Raw genomic sequence first — 22,744 nt, 5'->3', positions numbered from 1 at the left:
TTATGATTGGGTGCTGATTCATAATCTGCTTAATATTAATGTCTATTAAGATGGGTTTTATGATTGGGTGCTGATTAATATTTGAAATAGTCACTACAACAAAAATGACCATTAGTGGCATTTTTAAGTGCCGCTATATATAGGCCAATAAAATGCTGCAAATTCTTTTACCGGCATTTTTGTAGCATTTTTCTATATGCCATTTTCTTATATCCGATTTGTATCCATATCTATTTATAATAAATATAGATATGCTTAATATCTGATTTATATCTGCATCTATTTATAATAAATATGGATATACTTAATATTTGATTCATATCTGTATCCATTTAGAGCAAATATAAATGTTAATTTTGCTTTTTATTTCATATCTATATCTATATCCATTGAAAAATATAGATACAAATATGGATATTGTACTATTTGATCTATAGTGATCCATTCTCAGCCCTAATTTGGCTGGACTTAGAAATGGAATTCCATTGCTTCTGCCGGCTGCATTATGCAATGATGGTCTGAAATTCCTTGGTGCCTTAGTGCTTACCCTTCTTCTCTCTAAGCCTTAATACAACCCTTTCTCTAGGAGATCACCTGTCATTAATTGATGCGCATGTTCTTGTCCTCTTTGTTTCTTGTACTGCTCATAATTAAAACTATACATCTTGTATCTACTTTCTTTTATTTTCCTTCTTTCTTTCTATTGTACATATTCTGCATTGAATAAATTTGGTGACCTATGGAGCTCACTACTCCTATGACTCCTTTTCATCAAAAAAACAAAAAAATAAAAAAAAAAAGAGAGAAGAAGAAGAAAGCCATCAAGTTTAATTTGCTAGATAAATTAACCAATGTTTAGCGGATGCACTTCTTGCATAAATGCAAGAGAGAGAGATCTTTTTCCTTTACGATGTTGAAAAGAGAAGCTACTTCAATCAACTAAAGTCAAGCCAAGGTGGTACAAATTAATGGAAGACAACAAGAAGCTACATGGGGCAATAGAAAGGATAAGATTTTGGTGGATCGGGAGACGTGTATAAGCATTCTTCCTTGATGGAAATCCAGCATTATTGGTGTGGTAAGTAGTATGCATGCACGTACTTCATGCCGAGTCCATTTCAAGAAATAGAAATTTAGCGACCACACTTAACTCATGCACGGTGCATATGATTATTTAATAAGCAAAATATATACTTTTGCAATCATGCAACTTGGGGGCACATTTTTGTCATATTCCCCCTACAACTATTCTTAGCGGAGTTCCCCAACAGAAGCGTCTCTTTCATAACGCCCGCCCAATGGACCAACCGTTCTTTCTTTATTTTTTATTTTTTATTTTTATTTTTAGATTATTTTACTGGATTCTACCTCATAAGGTGGTATAAATTTTCAATTCTCACATACCTATTCGATTCCTACCATATTTTCCTCTCTTTTAAAGCTACCATCAGAAGACCTCACTCTCTATTTAACCATGAGATGCTTGATGTCTACTACCAAAAATCCAACATAAAATCTTGTTCCCTTGATCTTAAGGCTCAACTCAGCTAACATGTACGAACATCTAGTTTAGTAAAAAAATTGATTCATGCATGCCTCGGAGTTCATAATGGCTCAAACATGTATTGCCCTTTATCATCATTTTCTTATACTACAATCACTTTATCAGTTTGGTTAGCAAACAAATACGAAAAGTTCTATAGCACTTAGAAATATAGTTTCCAAACGACAAATGACTTTTTGTTAAAAGTTTTATTATCAAAAACTCCTGAGATGACATGTCAGATGTGATACTAGCCTTCAGAATCCAATTTACAGATCGAATAAACCTGAGTCGGCCATCAGCTACACCTAACCTGTTAAACTAGATTCAGGCATAAGTGCTGAACAAGCTTCTAACATGGATCATGCCAAATTAAGCTTAGAATTTATTTAATATTCCAAGTCTGATTTTTATTAAAAAGACCGTATGAAAGGATGAAAGAGTTCTTCTAATAGATGATTTTATATCTGATTTAACTCAAAATTTGGTGATGAATCTGGTGGTGTGTTCTTCAAATCTAATCAGTTTGGATCATTGATTTCCCTTCCTGTTTACTTGGGTTTTGCATACCCACTTGCTGAGGTTTTATCGTTGCTTTGCTGAAATTCCACCCCATAGATGATGATATTGATATTGGTGAACTAAGTTTACTTGAAATGCTGTGTGTAATCTAGTTATTTTTGGAAGTTTTACCTAAACCAGGTCTAGTGGCATTTATCCTCTATATATATTGAAGGGTTTCCATATTAAAACTCTCTCTCTCGTGGATCGTTAAATTATTTTTCAATCTAATCATTGGTTTCATGGCTTGATTGTTAGTACTCAGTTGTTGTTATTTTGACAGTCTACTCAATTCAAATGAAAAGAAAAAAAATATTTATCTTCATTGTGTATTGATAGTTCACAATTATTTTTTGGCAACAAGGGCCAGATACAAAAAGCTTGGGCTTTCTAGGGGACATTTGGGATTTTTACCAAGACCACCGTAGTAGAAGTGAGTTCCCAGATTACCGAAGTTGGTGGCATTACGCACATCATCGTCAGTTGGGTGATTCAGCGAAAGCGAGAACCCCTTGAGGATCTGCTGGAGTGAGGGCCTCGTCGAGTATCTTAATGTTACTGCAGAAGCTCGCCTTGCCATGACCTTCTTTTGCAAAATGCCCACTGCCCATCTCTGTGGAGGTGTGCTCATCATTTAGTTTGAAGTTTATGATCTCTGTGGACGTGTGCTCACCATTTAATCTGAAGTTTATGATCTCTGCTCCCCATAATACACCGGTGGCATATGACAAATGACTGGATAGGGTAGAAGGCCAGTAGTCCATTGCCTTTTTCCCGTGTTGTAACCACTAATACCCCTTTTGTGGCTCCTGACAAATGAAAACCATATAAATATTTATTATTACTTATAGGAGAAGACTGAAAATGTAATTAAATATAGCTGCTGTAATTTTGCTACATCGCGAGTTTGCGCGAGAAATAACAAAGAACAACTGGTAGAGATCCTTGGTTCCATTTCTGAATTTTTGTATAAAAATCATGTGAATTTTGTTTTTATCTTAAAGACAGTTAGATCGATACCATATTGTGGACCACCGTAGCTAGAAATTAATGGGGTAGATGGAGGAACCAAGTGCTATCTCGTTGTTGACTTGAATAAACCCGGAGCATTGCAGGTTGTGGCAGCCTGTTCGATTATAATTATCAGTATGAAATTTTCATGGAAAAATATTAGAAGGATGTCCATGGTGCCTCATTATTTTCATGTAAATGAACAGAAAACAACAGAAAACTTAAAAAAGAAAAGGCAATCCTATTATTCCAAAAAAAAAAAATTATGTAAGACAAGTAGGAGAACATGAGGAAGGAAGAAATTAATAGAGTGGACCCATGGAAGGGAAAATGAAGGAATATTTACTAATTACAGTCCAGTAAAGAAGTAGTCTTGTTCTATTATCTCCATACAGATTTGGATATACGTGATATTTTTTCATGCCAAAGAGTAACCAGCCAAAGTTAATGCGTGAAGCTAGAGAGGAATTTCATAATTCTAGATAATTAACACTACTTTCAGTTTAGTTAAAATTAAAGCGATAACATATATGCCAACTAGCTTTGATGGTATTTTGATCTTCAAAAGGATCCGCAACAACCTAGAATTGAGTATTGCTAAACTGTCACGCCCCCGATCCGAGATTACGAGCCGGAGGTTATAGCAACCGCCGCATACTTATGAAGAACCCTCTCCATAAGCATGCAAGGTATCTCACGATATCAATGCATCACAACGGAATAAAATTTAAATAATTATTATTCAATTTTAATTCAAATAATTAAATCAAATATCTTACATCAAATAAAGTTCTACTAAAAATAAAATAAAAATTTTAAGTTTAATGAAGTTGACAATGCTAAATTTTGCTTCTAAAAGCTCTGTCCCAAAATTAATACCTACGCTCGTAATTAATTATCTGAATCTGAAAAAAAATAAAAAGAGAGATAATGAGCTAGACAGCCCAATAAGTAATAAATATCTCAACTAGATATTTTATATATTATATAACATTCAAGAACAATACTATGAATAAATATAAAAATATATTTCATGCTAACTCAATGCAAATCTAATTTTTTTAAAATATTTACATATAATATAATCATAAATCTAATTCGAATCAAAATACGTATAACTCAACAACCTCGACTATGACCAATGTTTAACCTCTATTGGTGGGGTCTACTGAATATTAGAGCACAACCCCCACTGGTAGGGTCTACTGAATACCAGCACACAATCTCCACTGGCAGGGTCCACTCAATACCAACGCACACCTTCACTGGTAGGGTCCACTGAGCACCAGCATATAATCCTCATTAGTGGAGCTCACTGAAATATAGTTAGACTGAGAGCATAAATCCGATCTATATCAAAATACTTTTATATTATAACATATCATAATTTTTACTGAACATATGCATAATCAATAAATCATAGTATTTTAGAATCACTTTTCATTCAAACATAATTTCATAAATTATGCATAATTTTAAAAAATAATTACTTACTTTCAAAATAAATATAAAATATCTTGAGAAGATGATTCATTATTTATCTTTCACAGACCACTGAACAAACAGATCGATTAATCTTTAGGAGATTCTTCGATGCCTATTATTCAAAATTATATTCTTGTATTAATTTTAATTCAAAATTAGATCTAAATAAATACTAAATCAAAATCTCACTTAAGATCAGATCCTTCACTAAACTCGATCAAAATTGCTAAAAAATAGAAGTCTTTCATTGGGCTAAACTTAGAAAAATAACTTCAAGAGAGTGAATCAATCTAGAGAGAGAAAACTTTAGAAAGAAAAAATCTATAGATAAAGAAATTAGAGAGAGAAAGTAAGATTCAACACAAAAAAACAAAGATAAGGAAGAGAGAGAAACTCTCTTTTTTTTTTCTTCTTCTTCACGGAAGAGGAAACCTGCGTGGTCCTCTTCCTTCTTTCTTTTCATGGAACAGTGGAGCTCTTGCTCTCCCTTGTTCTCGAGCTTGGAGGACCCCCACCCCCACTAGCATCTATTAAAACCGGAAGAGTAGTCCCCGATGATGCCCTGCCAGCCAATTCTGATGACTAGCGGCGGCAAGCAATGATGGAAATCAGAGATGGAATGCACAAATAGGGGAACAAAAGTTTTCAAGAGATTTTTAGCAAATTAGCTTGGCAAAATTTAAGATTAAAACCCATAAAGATTGAAAAAAGATAATGGAACATATTTACCTAGTTTTTTGGATGGATTTGATCTGATTTTTGATGGCGGAAAAGTATGAACAAAATACAGAAAAACAAGGGTTCCAAATCAATTTTTCTTTTAGAATATGTGTACCAGCAAATTGATAAAAATCCAAGTTTTAGGAACCAAAGGAGATTGAGGGAAAGATGATTTGAGAGTCTTACCTTATCTTTGAGGAAGATTGATATGATTTTTCATAGCCACAATGAGTATAATCAATGGTAATCCAAAAAGAGCAGCAGGAAAAGGGTAGCAAATAATATTGAGTTTTTGGGTGATTTTTGGTGAGTAAAACCTAGAAGTCTTGAGGCCTTTAAATAGATCTTTAATGAAAGAGTTGTAGTTTGATTTTAATTACATCTCTGGGTGGTTTTGAGTCTCGGATCAGAAGATCAGGAAGAGAACTCTTCAAGAGTTCCTTCCACATATTCTTTTTCAACCTCCTAGCTTTCTCACGTATTACTAGCTGTTCTCCTTTTTTCTTAGTAGTTGCTTTGAGATTTGGGGTAGGGTGTTATATTCTCTCCCTCTAAACAAAAATTTTATCCTCAAAATTTTTTTCTAACTTGGGATTCATTATTCAAATTTCATCCTCAAACATTTTGCTTTCCAATCCTTGATGTAATTTTTATCATTAAATCAAAATTAATACTACAAGAGAATCTGAATCAGAACCATTTATTTTCTTAAAATCAAAATCAATCTCTTAATTCCAGATAAAAATCAAGTCTCTGGCAATAATATTAGTTGCTCATGATTTAATTGATCTATTACAAGATCATGAACAAACTTTACTATACTCTCAATAGATGAACATTCAAGTATGAAATCTAAAATCGACAAACAATCTCATATTCTTCCTAATGAATAGAAAAGTATAAGCTTCAATTCTAGGAATGCCAAATATATATTTTTTTAAGTATGGTCAATAGAAGATCTACCTATGAAAATCACATATTGACATCCAAAATAGTCTCAAATCAAAATTATTATCCTTTTCATATAAATGATTTTTTTTATTAAGGAATATCAAATCATGTGTTCCCTCATAAATTTTTAACTCAAAGATTCAATATTGTTGACCATGTCAAAATAATCCAGATCATTATGCTTTCATTGCACACTTTGATTCAGATCCATCAATGTATTTGTGTTAAATCTAGTATTTCTAAGTTGTCACAATCAGTATCAATTATCGTCCCACTATTCCTAGTGTCTATCCATATATACTCATGTCTGATTTATATATCATAATTTATCCACTTATGCTCTAATACCATATTAATTATCGCACTTCCGATTTGAGATCACAAGTCGGAGATTATGGCAATAATTACATACTTATGAAGAACTCTCTCCATAAGTATGCAAGGCATCTCATCATGATATCAATGTATCACAGTAGAATAAAATTTAAATAATTATTATTCAACTTTAATTCAAATAACTAAATCAAACATATTACATCCAATAAAATATCACTAAAAATAAAATAATAGTTTTAAGTTTTATGAAGTTGACAATGCTAAATCTCTCCTCTAAAAGCTCTGTCCCAAAATTAATACCTACGCTCACAATTAATTATTTGAATTTAAGAAAAGCTAAAAAGAGAAGTAATGAGCTAGATAGCCCAATAAGTAATAAATATCTCAACTAGACATTTTAGATACTATATAATATTCAAGAACAATGTTATGAATAAATATAAATATATATTTTATACTAATTCAATGTAAATCTAATTTTTTTCAAGTATTCATATATAATATAATCATAAATCTGATTCGAATTAAAATACTCATAATTCAACAGCCTCGACTATGACCAATATTTAATCTCCATTGGTAAAGTCCACTAAATACCAACGTACAATTCCAACTGATAGGATTCATTGAATACCAACGTACAACTCCCACTGGTAGGGTCTACTAAACACCAGTGCATAACTCCTACTGGTTGGGTCTACTAAATACCAACATATAATCTTTATTGACGAGACCCACTGAAACATAGTTAGACTAAGAGCATAAATCCGATCTGTATCAAAATATGTTTATATTATAACATATCATAACTTTTACTGAATATATGCATAATCAATAAATTATAGTATTTCAGAATTATTTTTTATTCAAATATAATTTCATAAATCATACATAATTTTAAAGAATAATTATTTATTTTTAAAATAAATATAAAATATCTCAAGAAGATGATTCATTACTTATCTTCCACAGACCAGTAAATGAACAGATCGATTAATCTTTAAAAAATTCTTCAGTGCCTATTATTCAAAATTATATTTTTATATTAATTTTAATTTAAAATTAGATCTAAATAAATTTTAAATCAAAATTTCACTTAAGATCGAACCCTTCATTAAATTTGATCAAAATCATCAAAAAAAGAAAATCCTTCACTGGGCTAATCTTAGAAAAATAACTTCAAGAGAAAAAAATCTATCAAGAGAGAGAATCAATCTAGAGAGAGAAAATTTTAGATAGAAAAATCTGTAGAAGAGAGAAATTAGAGAGAGAAAATAAGATTCTACACAAAAAATGGAGGATAATGTAATAACCCAGCCCATTGGACACAGGCCTGGCCTAATTTTAAAATAGCCCAAAAACCCCACAAATCATGTTCGCACAGGGAAGAAGAGGAGGAAGAAGAATCCAGTTAGGAGTCTCTTCTCTCCCAATTTTTATCCAAATTGGGGCTTCAAGTGTTCAGATTAGCATAGGAAACTTGTCTATAAAAACTCCTCTTCCCTCCTTCATGGTCTGCCACGACGAGCACTGATTTTCCCTTCTCCTTCTCCTCAGATTCTTTCATTGAAGCTGTGGACATCCTCATCGTATCTACCTAAATTTTTCACCGAAGAAGTTGTTAGAGCCTGAGGTAAACCCCGCCCCTTCTTTCTCTCTTCCTTCGCCTCCTTCTCATACCATTGCACATGATCATCAGCCGTCGAACTCACTGAAAACACCACCAAAAAGCAAAGCTCTATTTTTTTCTGTTTAAACCAAGTCTTTTTCTCATCTTTCTGGTCACTGGCACCACCATCCACGATGCTGCACTCCTGAACCATAACTCTTAGCCTCCCCACAATCCTCTATACTGAGATTATGACAGTCGGCGAATGGTCAACGACCAAAAATAAAGAAAAACCTCGGGTGCCTTGTTTTTTCGTACCCCTTTCTTGATTTTCTGTCGATCGAATCTCACAGCGGACCATCTCTGGCTCCACTATTATCGATCGTCGCTATCGGACCACCAGCCATATTGCCACATCTCACCAAAGCATGAGCCATCAAGCCCCCCCTGTGTCCCTCCTCTGTTCGACCAAGAAAAGAAAGAAGAAAAGGAAAGAAAAGAAGAAGAAGAGAAGAAAAGGAAAGGAAAAAAAAAGAAAGAGAAAAAAGATTTTCTCTCTCTTTCTCTCTCTAACTAAATCATGAATCCTAGAACAAGTTTGAGATGAAAATAAGATGACCTAGAATTACTTCAAAATTCGTACAGTAGGTTGGATCCTAGCCCGATCCTTATTCAAAATTTATAGCATCTGATCATAGTTAATCCATATTGAGTCATCTTGATATAATCTCTGATGATCTTAGTCATGATTATCTCTTTTGAAGGATATGAAGATTCTCTCTCTATTTTTTTTCTACTTTCTCTCTCTAAAATTTTATCTCTCTTCATGATTTTTTTTCTAAAAAATTTTATGGATCAGTGGAGGGTCCAGATACCTATGAAATCTAGATCGATTTGTTGACCCTAAGAGAGTCTTAGACTTATAATATTTAAAAATTTTTTTATAATTTTTTGTCCTTAATTTACATGATTTTTATGTTTAACCCTGATCATATGGAGATGTAATTATTGTACAAGAAGATATCGAGCAAAATATCTTAATTTTAGATTCGTAGATTGAGGAGCTAATAAATTTTTATATTTAGATTAGTCATCGGTAGAGGTAAAAATTTCTGTACATGATCATCAATGTATATGCTATTTTATCGTTGGCCTTGTATCGTTGATTTTGTATCATTGAATTTGTGATCAATGAATTTGCTATGATTAAGGCATCATTATTTCTTAATATAATTTTTAAGCATGAGTATGTTATGTTAATATATATGTATCAGTGATTGATGGCATGATTATATGGGTATAATATATTTATCTTGATAATACTGTAAATTAAAATTGATTAATGAAGTCAAAATATTATAATTTTATAAAAAAAAATATGGTTTGGATAAGCCTCATCATGTGGAATAGCTCGTCAGGAGCTCATGTCTGGGATAGCCTGTTAGGAGCTTATGCCTGGGACAACCCCTACAAGCTTTCATACGTAGAATAGCCAACCAAGAGCTCATACCTGGGACAGCCTTGATGGACTTATGAGTAGAAATTTGATTGGATGGAGACTGAGGCATAGTCTTGGTTAGTCTAAAATAAAAAAAAAAGATTATGAAAAGAGAAATAGAAGATAAAACATAAAATTAATATTGAATAAAAATATTTTATCTGTTAACATATGATGATGTATCTCTTTCGACAAGATAGATAATTTATAGATATTTGCAGTATTCTGGATATTGAATATGAGATTTCATATTTTATTGCTTATCCTTATTTTTAGATTATATTATTATACTGGTGTGATATGTAAGATTTTTACTGGACTGTAAAGCTTACATCTTTTTATTTTTTTTTCTTAGAATTACAGGATGCTCATGATTGATTATAGTATGGATTTGCGAGTGAGCGGATGCATCGATAGAGTGTCATTTATATCTAATCAGAGGATTGAAAAAATTTAATTTGTAGTTATGAAAGTTTTACTAATTATTATTGAAATTATATATTATGAATGTTGAGGTTGTAATGAAATATTTTTGCCTTGCATATTTTTTAGGGCTTGTCCTAAGGAGTGTGTCGTCATCACATATCCAACTCAGGTGTTGGGATCGGGGTGTGACAAAATGATATCAAAGCGATATCAAAATTTTGTGTATGATCAATAGGATGTGACAGAATGGTATAAGAATAATATCAGAGCTTAGGTTTAAGATCACTAGAGACTGTGACATAAGTAATATTAAAATTTTTAAATTATGATCAACAAAGTATAATAGATAATATCAGAGCTTAAGATTTTGATCGCTAAGGATGTGATAGAATGATATTAGAGTTTAGGTTATGATCACTAGAGAATATGACTTAAGTGATATTTGAGCTTAAGGTTATAATTATTTAGGATTGTGACTTTAGTGATATTTAAACTCAGGTTATGATCATGATGAACATAATAGACAAAAAAGAAAGAATTCAATATTTAAATTTTGAATCAATTGATACTATGATGAAATTTATGCATAAGTGGCATATGATGTCTATAATAAAATTGATGAGTTATATCTTAGATTTTAATTAGTAGGATTGTCCTGAGTATGAAAAGTGTTGATCTTGGAATGAAGTGTGAGGTATTAATATATTATGTTAAGTATACTCGATGATTTTTGAATACAAAACTTATATGGGTGAAGGTCATGATATTTTTTTTGATTTCGATGTTTATTTTTTAAGCATTATAAAATTTTTGAGCTTATCAGAAGGAAGTTAGTTAAAATATGGACTAAGAAGAAATTACATCATACCAGAGAGAAATATTTTTGAGCATTGAACTTATAAAAGGTCATATATGAAACTCAATTTTAGATGAAAAATATACTTAAATTTTATTATGAAAATATGAGATACATGTCTTGATGAAATCTTTGATTATTCAAAATATCATATTTAGATATGATTTCTTGATCTTTCAAGTTGCATTAAAATTTAAATCAAAAGTTTTCTTTTCTAAGTGGATCTAAGATATTTTGATATTATTATTAAATTGAATAAAAAAATTAGTTTTGTTAGAGTATGATGTACACGTTATGATGAAATCTTTATAATTAATATTTTTATCTTTGGATTAGATTTCTTACTTTTTTTTTTGATCATTGAAGATAGTAGAGTATATTAATTATTCAAATCAAAATTTAGATTTCTAAACTGATCTAAGATATCTCATGAGTATTAAATTTTGAATGACTTATATAAATCTTAACACATAGGGGACAAGATTTTGTCTAGATTTGTCGATTAATATTAAGGGTTGTGATGAAGAGAGCTCTGCAAGAAACAACCAAGTTGATTCTACTTACAAAGATATTGATTTGAGTTCTTCTAGTTTATTCGAGTTGGAATTAATTTTTTTTTAAAAAAAAGAAGAAGAAAGATTGGTTTGAAAATTATCTAAATGATTGTAAGGTAAATCCAAGGTTAACTTCAATTAATTTCAAATTTGTTAGATTCTTGAGGAGTGATGAAGCTTATGCAATGATTTCAAACATAAGAAGTGGATCAAGATTTAATTTTAATGTGCTATACCCAAAGGTAGTAATGACAAAGGAACTTAAAATTTTATTCTAATTTTTTTTATGAAATTTGAAGGTTAAATTTATCTTTGATTGACCTAACATAGAAGGATATTTTTATCTTTGATAAATTTATATAATTTGATAACTTTTTAAGATCATAATGCACAGCAAAAGTGTAGTGGTTTAAATTGATTAGAAATATTAATTCTTTAAATCAAAAGATATTATGATGGAATACATTAGTTGCAAATAAGAAAAGATTCTATTGATAATGAAAAGATTTTACAGATTTTTGACCTAATCTGATTATAGCCAGATAATTTTTACTAGTAGGTTATTTCATTGTAGATAATATCAAGAAATCCTAAATATCTCAAGTTTATTATTAATAGCTTGATAGTTTTCTTATTACTTCAAACCTAGAATGTCTTGATATAGATCTCATTTTTGAGATTTAACATTATTATTTGAATTGACATAAAAGATTGAGATTTTTTTGAGATGAAAGTCTACATATAAAATTTATTAGAAGATCAAAAGAAGAAAAAAATCGATGATTGTGAAGAGTATATAATGTTTAGCCTTTCTTTATTTCCTATCATAGGTAGTCTGAGATAATTATGAATTCTGAGTGAAACATATTAGATAAATAACTACGATATTTTAATACGATGTGAAAATATTACTATTCTTCAAAAAAGTTGAGAAAGCAATAAAAAAGAATGAATTTGAGATTTTAAATAATTTTGTTATAACAAGATCATGAGAAATAAATAATATTAAGACATTATCGAAAGCATAAAAATGACATGATGCATGTATATTTTTAAGAATATATCTCAAACAATACAACTTAATTTCGAGGATGCAATTATTTTAAAGGAAAAAAATATAATAACCCAGCCCATTGGATTCTTAGACCCGATCTAATTTTAAAATAGCCCAAAAACCCCATAAATCATGTGCATCGCACAGGGAAGAAAAGGAGGAAGAAGACTCCAGTTAGGAGTCTCTTCTCTCCCGATTTTCATCCAAATCGGGGCTTCAAGTGTTCAGATTAACCTAGGAATATTTGTCTATAAAAACCCCTCTTCCCTCCTCCATAGTCGGCCACAGCGAGCACCAGTTTTCCCTTCTCCTTCTCTTCGGATTCTTCCATTGAAGCTATGGACATCCTCACCATATCTGCCTAAATTTTTCACTGGAAAAGCTGTCGAAGTCTAATGTAAGCCTCGCCCCTCCTTTTTCTCTTCTTTTTCCTCCTTCTCATACCATTGCACATGGTTGTCGGCCATCAAACTCATCGAAAACACCATCAAAAAGCAAAACTCTATTTTTTCTTTTTAAACCGAGTCTTTTTCTTATCTTTTCAGTCACTGGCACCACCATCCACAGTGCCGCACCCCTGAACCATAATCCTTAGCCTCCCCACAATCCTCCATAGTGAGATCATGACCACCAGCGAATGGTCAATGATCAAAAATGAAGAAAAACCCTAGGTGCCTTATTTTTTCATGCTCCTTTCTTGATTTTTCACTGATCGAACCTCCTTGCCAGCCATCTCTGACTCCACTATTATCGGTCGCTACTGTTGGACCACCAATCATACCGCCACACCTCATCGGATCGAGCATGAGCCACAAGCCCCCCTCGTGTCCCTCCTCTGTTCGGCCAGGAAAAGAAAGAAAAGAAGAAGAGAAGAAAAGAAAAAGAAAAAAAAAAGAAAAAAAGAGAGAAAAAATTTTCTTTCTCTATTTTCTCTCTCTCTCTTTCTCTCTCTAACTATATCTGGATCCTAAGATAAACTTGAGATGAAAATAAGATGTTTTAGAATTGCTTCGAACTTTGTGCAGTAGGTTGGATCCTAGCTATAACCCGATGCTTATTCGAAATTTATAGCATCTGATCATAGTTAATCCATATTGAGTCACCTTGATTTGCTCTCTGATGATCTTAATCATGATTGCCTCTTCTGAAGGATATGAAGATTCTCTCTCCACTTTCTTTCTCTACTTTCTCTCTCTAAAATTTTATATCTCTTCATGATTTTCTCTTTCTAAACAATCTTATGGATCAGTGGAGGGTCCAAATACCTATGAAATTTAGATCGATTGGTCAACCCTAGGAGAGTCTTGGACTTATAATGTTTAGAGATTTCTTCATAATTTTTCTGTCCTTAATTTATATGATTTTTATATTTAACCCTGATCATGTAGAGATGTAATTATTATACAAGAAGATATCAAGCAAAATATCCTGATTTTAGATTCATACATTGAGGAGCTCATCAATTTCTATATTTAAATTAATCATCGATAGAGGTAAGAATCCCTGTACATGATCATCAATATATATGCTATTTTACGGTTGGCCTTGTATCATTGTTTTTGCATCATTGAATTTGTGATTAATGAAGTTGCTATGATTAAGGCATCATTATTTGCTTATATAATTTTTAAGCATGAGTATGTTATGTCAATATATATGTATCAGTGATTGAAGGTATGATTATTGATCACATTGCAAATTGAAATTGATTAATAAAGTCAAAGTATTATAATTTTATGAAAATAAAAAAAATATGATTTGGACTAGCCTCGTCACGTAGAGCAGCCTACCAGGAGCTCATACCTGGGATAGTCTGTCAAGAGTTTATACCTAGGACAACCTCCATGGATTTTCATACGTGGGATAGCCAGCCAGACGCTCATACCTGAGATAGTCTTGATGGATTTATGAGTGAAAATTTGATCGGATGGAGACTGAGGCATAGTCTTGGTTAGTCCAAAGTCAGAAAGAAAAAGATTATGAAAAGAGAAATAGAAGACAAGATATAAAATTAATGCTGAATAAAAGTATTTCATCCATTAACATATGATGATGCATCTCTTTTGATAAGATAAATAATTTATGAATATTTACAGTATTCTAGATATTGAACATGAGATTTTATATTTTATTGCTTATCTTTATTTTTAAATTATATTATTATACTGGTGTGATATGTGAGATTCTTACTGGGTTGTGAAGCTCACACCCCTCTATTTTTTTTTTCTTCTCAGAGTTATATGATGCTTATGATTAGCTATGGTATGAATTTATGAGTGAGCATATATATAGATAGAGTGTCATTGATACTTGATCAAAGGATTGAAAGAATTTTATTTATAATTTTGTAAGTTTCATTAATTATTATTAAAATAGATATTATGGATGTTGAGATTGTAATGAATTATTTTTGGACCTTGCATATTCTTTAGGACTTGCTCTAGAGACTATGCAGCCATCACGTATCCGATTCGGATGTTGGGTTCGAAGCGTGACAGATAAGGAAAAGAGAGAAACTCTCTTTTTTTCTTTTTTTTTTCTTCTTCTTCATAGAAGAGGGAACTTTCATGGTCCTCTTCCTTCTTTTCTTTCACGGAATAGGGGAGCTCTTGCTCGCCCTTGTTCTTAAGCTTGGAGGACCCCCACCCCTACCGGCATCCCTTAAAATCAAAAGAGCAGTCCCTGACGATGCTCTGCCAGCTAGTGCCGGTGATCGACAACAGCAAACAACGATGAAAATCAGAGATGGAATGCAAAAATATGGGAATAAAAATTTTCAAGGAATTTTCAACAAATTAACTTGGCAAAATTCAAGATTAAAACCCATAAAGATTGAAGAAAGATGATGGAAAATATTTAGTTTTTTAGATAGATTTGATCCGATTTCTAGTGGCAAAAAAGTATGAACAAAATGAGAAAAAATAGTGGTTCCAAAATTATTTTTTTTAGAATGTTTGTACCAGCAAATTGGCTAAAATTCAAATTTTAGGAACCAAAAGAGATTGAGAAGAAGATGACTTGAGAGTCTTACCTTATCTTTGATGAAGATTGATATGATTTTTCATAGCCATAGTGAGTATAATCAATGGTAATCCAAAAGAGTAGCTAGCAGAGAAAGGGAAGTAAATAACAATGATTTTTGGGTGATTTTTCGATGAGAAAAACCTAGAAGTCTTAAGGCCTTTAAATAGATCTTTAATAAAAGAGTTGTCGTTTGATTTTAATTACATCTCTGGGTGGTTTTGGGTCTCTGATCGGAAGAAGGAAGAGAACTCTTCAAGAGTTCTTTCCACATATTCTTTTTCAACCTCCTAGCTTTCCCACATATTACTAGCTATTCCCTTTTTTTTTTAATAGCTGCTTTGAGATTTGGGGTAGGGTGTTACATGAACTCACTGAGCTCTTGGACATATGGGTTCCACACATCCATGAATACTGATGTCCCATAATACTTTTGTCCTTTTACGAAAGCATAGATATACTGCAAAGAAAGTAACTAAGAGCTAATTCCAAAGCTACTCATTTTCATATATCTTCAAAAGTGCGTACCCCATGTACATAGCCATCCCTCAATATAGAATTGGAATTGGGGATTGCATTGGACCTCTTCATCCCAAATCTTTCGATAGAGCTAGCCCTTAGCACATCTTCCATTTTGGTTTTTCTAATAGGGATGGTGTCCTCAGGGCACCTCCCATTTTGATAACAAAGCTGAGTTATGGAGCTAGTTATCTTCTTCGATGCCACCACGTTCTCATCATCTAGGTCAAATGGTTGGAAACTTGGCCTCTTCTGAAGTTTTTGCAGAAAGTGGAGACAAAGTAAAGAAACCACTTGGTAAAATCATTCAGTGTTTGAAAAGAAAAAAAAAAGTTTGCAGGAAAGAGAGTGGACCTGGATGGTGTGGTTTTTCAACAAAGGGTGATCAAAGGCAGGCTGTTGAAAGATATGGATGCAATCTATGATATCTCCATCAGGCCTCTTCTTTTTTTTTTTTCAAAGAATAAAACAAATTAACATTAAAACAAATAAAACCACAAATTAAGAATCATCAGAGTGAAAAATGATAAAAATATAATAGAAGAGGAAGTTTATTAAAAACAAGATGAGATTGTACTGAATGAATGAAATGCAACAAAAATTTTATGATTCAAAAGTGACATAGAAGAAAATAAGAAGGAAACTTTTTAATTTTTCATAAGTATACTTCACTTGCAAATTTTTGATGAAGAGAACCAATATGCAAAAAAATAGAAGAACTAATTTGAGAATAAAAAAATATCTGCGAAGAAAAGTAAAATCTATGAAAAATTTAGTCATGCCATACCAATAATAGAGAGCAAAATAGTAACGTTGGGATCAAGGGTACTCCTAACTTGGATGGATAGATTAGTCTTCACTCCCATATACATGAGATATTGTCTATTTTGATCTACGGCTTATAGTCTGAGGGCTGTATGGGCCGTTTTAGATCTCACAATTTTGCCCTTTAAGGTCTCATAATTTTGCCCTTCAAAAGGCACCTCACGGGATAAAGAAAATCATATTTCATATAAGCCATATTCTTCTTTGAGTCATAACCAATGTGGGATTAAAGCTACACTCCTCCCACAACAATAGCCCCTCAGTCAAAGGGGAGTATGTGTGGGTGGGAGGCGAAGGCTCAGACCCTTTTTCTAGCACCAAATGTTACAGTCAAGGGCACTTCTAGCTTGGATAGATGAGTTAGTCTCCACTCCCATATGCATGAGGTATTGTCTGCTTTCTAAGAGCTATATAAATATTTTTGGGCTACATGATTTTACCCTTTAAAAAGTGCCTTATGGAGGAGAGAAGATTTCATTTTAGATAAGCCATGCTCTTCTTTAACTCACAACCAATGTGGGATTAAAGCTACACTCTTCTCACAACAAGTAACAAATTTGAATAAGAGAATAGCTCAAGGAATTTTAATGCCCAAAGAAGTATAAGAAATAATTTTTACTTCACAAATTAGATGGCAATACCATAAGTAAATGAAATATATCTTTTTTTAAAAAAAGAAGCACACAAAATTCCTAAACTCTTTTTTAAGAAGCACACAAGATTTTACTAAAAAGGTTAATTCAGAAAATCTATCAAAAAAATCTCTCAAAAGGAACAAAAAATATTTTTTGACCCTAGAAAGCTAAAAAAATAATGAAAGAAAAAATGAAAGAATAGTAAGATAGCAGATATCGATGCTTAGGGGTGCAAATGGATCGGATCGGATCGGATCAGATCGGATCATAAGTGACCTTAATCCGATTCAGTTCCTTGATCAAGTCTGAATATTGGATCCAAACCTAGCCCAATAAAAGATTAGATCAGATTGGGTCGGGTTCATGATCAAAATTCCTAACCCAATGGATCATTCGGATTGGGTCGGATCCATGATTAAATTTTTTGACCCAATGGATCATTCAAGTCGTATGTTATGCAACAATTCGTTATTTACGTCAGCAACAACATGCATCCTTAACTTGATTGCAAGATGATAGATTTAGTTAGATGAGTTTTAAACCTATTAGGATCTTTTTGTTTCTTCTTTTTTCTTCTCCGCCAAAATAAGAGAAAAAGGATGGACCGTAGCTATGGTCATGGTGGTCAATGTTGGAGGGTTGACGACATGCATTGGTGGCTTGCAATAGATAGTAGTTGATGGCGGCATCGATCGATAAAAAAAAAATGAAGTAAAGGAATAAATGAAGGACTTATTGGATGGCAAACTTTGATACTCTTGATAGCAGGCTTAGTCAATCACTTTAGGAGCTGTCACACCTCCAATTGTTCCATCATGGCCAGCACTATGGCCTTAGTGGACCATACGAAGATGGTTACTAGCATTAGCGCAACAAGCCATGACTCATGCTAACATGTGCCTTCATGGCCATCAGGAGACCCATTGAGAACTCGATTGAGAGCTCCACAAAGAAGAACAACCATGGCAATGGTTGGAAAAAGGGGCAATGAGATTAGAAAAACAAGGGGCTTTTCAACTTAATCTTTTGGTGAACTAAGGCCAAGGACAATGGTTCAAGGCTACGGAGAGCAAAGGATAATGCGGCCAGGCTTTACCTTGGCTCTTGTGCTTATCGTACCATGGAGTTCCAGCAGGAGGCATCGAACTCTAATAAGAAAAAGAGAGAAAAAAATGGTTATTCTTGGTAGTGGAGAGTCATGGAGGGATGGGGAGATCTTCTTTTAGAGGAGTTCTAGGGTTCTACAAGAGTCTGGTTGCCCTACGGCTCCGATCCAAGTTGGAGGCTTCGAAGAGAAAGAAGACTCCCATCTGGAGTCTTCAATTGCTAGTTATGTGTGAAACGTACAAGGTTCAGTAGTTGGGCCGAGTCCAAGTTAAGCCAGTTAAATGGACTGGGCTCTGACGAGGCCATCGCATATGTACTGAACAAAGTCCATGTCAGTAGTTGAGTTTGGCAAGATCTCAACTTGTTTGGATCTTCCATTTGCCTCATGTCTTCGACTAGTACGAAATCACTCTCTATATGAGCCCTTGTACTCCCGAATTCGAGTCAGAATTGAGTCGGATGAAGAAAGTACTTCAAGATTGTCGAAGACATATTAAGAGCATCTTTCTAGCCAAAATGATATGTCTGTAGCTTTTAATGAGGCAAAGGGTCGTATCATCTCGATTTTTGCAACTTCTAAGCTGCTGAGGAAAGGAGGAAAGAGAGAAAGGAAAGGGAAAAAGGAGGGAATGGAGAGCAAGACGTTGTTGATGGCAGCAAAATTCACATTCTTTCCCTTGGAGTCGGCAATGTACGAGGTGGGAGGGGGGGTGGGGTGGGTGGTGTGGGTGGGGGGAGGGAGAGGATCATAAATCAAATATTTATTTTCATTGTCATTGATTGTTCACCGTTATCTTTTCACTAATATTCTTTCACAAACCAACAAGACAAACGATTAAGGCCTTCTATGGACAATTGGGATTTCTACCAGGACCACCATAGTAGATGTAATTATTTGAATAGCGCATATGATAGCAGGTGGGGTTCGTAGCGATAATCTTAGTTCCCTGAGGAGGAGCTCGAAGATTGTTGGACTGATCAACTATTTGAATGTTTTTGAAGTAGCTCGCCTTGCCAAAACCTTGTTCTGGGAAATGGCCACTGCCCATCATTGTGGAGGTGTGCTGACCACCCTCTTCTTCTAGGTTGACAACCTGCCCTCCCCATTCTATCAAGGAGGCACTATCGGACAAGTCGTGGAACAAGGAAGAAGGCCAGTAGCCCAATGGAGACAGATTCCCAAACTGCAACCACCAATCCCCAGTTTTTGGATCCTGCTCAACCATATGAATATTCATTACTATTAATAGATGAAAAGTAAAAAGGTATTTATGTAGTTTTTCTACACCGAGAGTTCACGAGTTAGAAGGAGAAATAAAAATCATCTGAAGCTTTGTTTTTACCTTTGAAATAAGTAAAGTGATCTCATATTGGCGTCCACCATAGCTAGAAATAGGGCTAATATCGGAACCCAATGCTATGTCCTTGTTGACTTGAATGAACCCAGAGCAGAGTAGGTTGTAGCAGCCTGTTGATATGTAACCATCGCTCTGGAATTTTCAGGGCAAAATGTAAGAAGCCACCCAATTTTTATAATCTTTGCCCTGAACCATTTATCGAAATAAAGAATGTCTATGGCACCTCATGTTTTTCATACAATTGACCAGAAAAGAACCCAAAAACTCGAAACAATGAACAAGGCAATGCACTTACAGTTGATGAACTAAATTTATTAAAAATGCTCATGGAAGTCAAGGTAGGAGAACATGAGGAAAGAAGAAGCTAATAGAAACAGCACATAGAGGACAAAAAAAAAAGAAGGGATATTAACTTACAGTCCAGGAAGTAAATAGCCTTGTTTTATTATCTCCATACAGGCCTGGATCAACCTGATTTTTTTTTTCCACACCAAAGAGTAACCATCTGAAGTTAGTTAATGCATTGAAGAGAGGACTTTCAGAATTTCTATTTATTTGAAATTGAAACGATAGCATACATGCCAGCCAGCTTCGACGGTATTGGGTTGGTCGAAAGAACCCGCCATAACCCAAAGCGCACTTGCACTGAACTCATCTCGCCCTGCCACCGTCGGGTTCCACACATTTATGATTGCCTTTGCTCCATAGTACTTGCCCGTTGCATAAACAACCGCAAACTACACGAGAAAACCCAATAGCAAACACAAATGAGAAAGCTGAAGGAGAAGTGGAAAAGCAAGGGATGCTTTGTCTCTAAGCTACTCCTTTTCATATGTTTTCAAAACTATATACCTCCTGTGCATCTGCGGAAGTGGCATTTGGGATTGTCCCGTGCCTCTTCTTTCCATGTCTTTCGATAGAGCTGACACTCAGCACCTCATCTTTCTTGGCCCTCCTAATAGGGATGGTGTCCTCGGGGCACCTCCCATTTTGATGCCAAAGCTGAGGTATGGAGCTACCTTCCATCTTTGATGCTGCCTCATTCTCATCATATAGGCCTGATGGGAGGATACTTGGCCTCATCTGAAGATGTAAACGTTAAGTGGTAGGGAAAGAATTTGAAAAGCAGAGGAACTGAGGAGGAAGGAGAGCACACCTGGATGGTATGGTTTTCGAGCAAAGGATGATCAAAGGCTGGCTGATGATAGATATGTACACAGTCTATGATATCCCCATCCGGGCTCTTTTTAAAAGAAAAACAAACATTAGAACAAATGAATCCACAAATCGAGAAGCATTACAGTGAAAAATGCCAAAAATAAGTACAACAAAAGAGGAAGAATATAGTAGAAAACCGCATGATTGTACTGAATGAACGAAAAGAGTAACATTTTTATTTTTAGAAAGCGCCAGAGTAAAATGCTAACAACTTGGAAAAAAAGCATAGCTTAAGAATTTTTAATGCCCAAATTAGGACAAAGGAATAATTTTAACTCTGTAAAACAGATGGCAATACTGCGCGTAAATAATAAATAGCAATTTTTTTTAAAAAAATGCCATAAATTCCTTGTTTCATACAAGCATTATTCAAAAATGTTTTCTTGCTACCATGCTTCCAAAAATATTATGTACAATATATATTTTTTTTACCATTTCTTGTACATAGAATGACCCAGATTTTTCTCAGCTACCATTTCTTGTTTTATGCAAGCATTGTACAAAAATTCTTTTTAAAAGATTAATACTATATTAAATAATCTAAAAAAAATCTAAACCAAATTAAGGTTCTTTTTTAAATAAATAAAATAAATAAATACTTTGTAAAATAGATTTCTATTTGAAACTAATTCAGAAAATTTATTGAAAACTCTCTCGAAATGAATAGAAAAAAAAAATTGACCCTAAGAAACCAAGAAAAAAAATCAAAAAAAGAATAAATGAAAGAATTATTAGATGGCAAACCTTTATGCTCTTGATGGTAGGTTTATTCGATCGCTTTAGGTATTGTTGAACCTCCAATTGCTGCACTGTGGCCTGTGCCTTGGTCTCAGTACACCATAAGGAGATGATCACAAGCAATAATGCCACCAAATCATAGCTCATGCTAACATACACTTTCATGGTGCCCTTCTTTCAACCACTTTTTAATAAAAATAAAATAAACATATCATCCAACATATAAAAATTTCTTCTCTCCATTTTTGTTTATATATCAAAGTATATCTTACATTAATCAAGAGTATCTTATATATTACCATTTATTCGAAAAGATATCAATTCTAAGGCATAGCTAATCATCAAATCAATATTACATTAATTATTTCCTTTTCTTCCCCCAAATAATTAAAGTTTAGATGTCTTTCCTTTTGCAACACAATCACAATCGAAGAGAATCATATGAATTTTCGTCCAACACTACTTGCCAATGATTTCAAATAATCTATTAGCTGCAGTATTTTCCTTATATATATATATATATATATATATATATATATATATATATATATATATATATATATATATATATATATATATATATATATATATATATATGTTATGTAGCAATTAAGATTCTTCTTGAAATAAATAAATATTTTTAAAATAGATTTTTATTGTAAAAAAATTCAAAAAAATATATCAAAAACTCTTTGGAATGAACAAGAAATATATTTAGG

The 22,744-nt window shown here is 33.1% G+C and overlaps 1 protein-coding gene and 1 pseudogene across 1 annotated transcript; both read right to left on the bottom strand.

The window, feature by feature from the left end:
• Window positions 1–2,583: 2,583 nt before the first annotated feature.
• LOC114914308 (protein neprosin-like) lies at window positions 2,584–19,098 on the bottom strand (annotated as a pseudogene).
• A 384-nt stretch (window positions 19,099–19,482) lies between these two features.
• Window positions 19,483–22,530, bottom strand: LOC105046467 (protein neprosin-like). Its single transcript, XM_010925063.2, has 7 exons — window positions 22,032–22,530; window positions 21,226–21,312; window positions 20,922–21,152; window positions 20,648–20,806; window positions 20,487–20,540; window positions 20,055–20,201; window positions 19,483–19,925 (listed from the first exon to the last, which is right to left on the bottom strand). The coding sequence occupies exons 1-7, from the start codon at window positions 22,188–22,190 to the stop codon at window positions 19,557–19,559; spliced, it is 1,206 nt and encodes a 401-aa protein (XP_010923365.1). The 5' UTR covers window positions 22,191–22,530; the 3' UTR covers window positions 19,483–19,556.
• Between the last annotated feature and the right edge of the window lie 214 nt (window positions 22,531–22,744).

The sequence above is a fragment of the Elaeis guineensis genome, chromosome 6 (genome assembly GCF_000442705.2).
Source record: "Elaeis guineensis isolate ETL-2024a chromosome 6, EG11, whole genome shotgun sequence".
In the NCBI taxonomy this organism is placed as follows: domain Eukaryota; kingdom Viridiplantae; phylum Streptophyta; class Magnoliopsida; order Arecales; family Arecaceae; genus Elaeis; species Elaeis guineensis.
The sequence above is the reverse complement of the archived record's forward strand: the minus strand, read 5'-3'. Positions and strand labels throughout refer to the sequence as shown.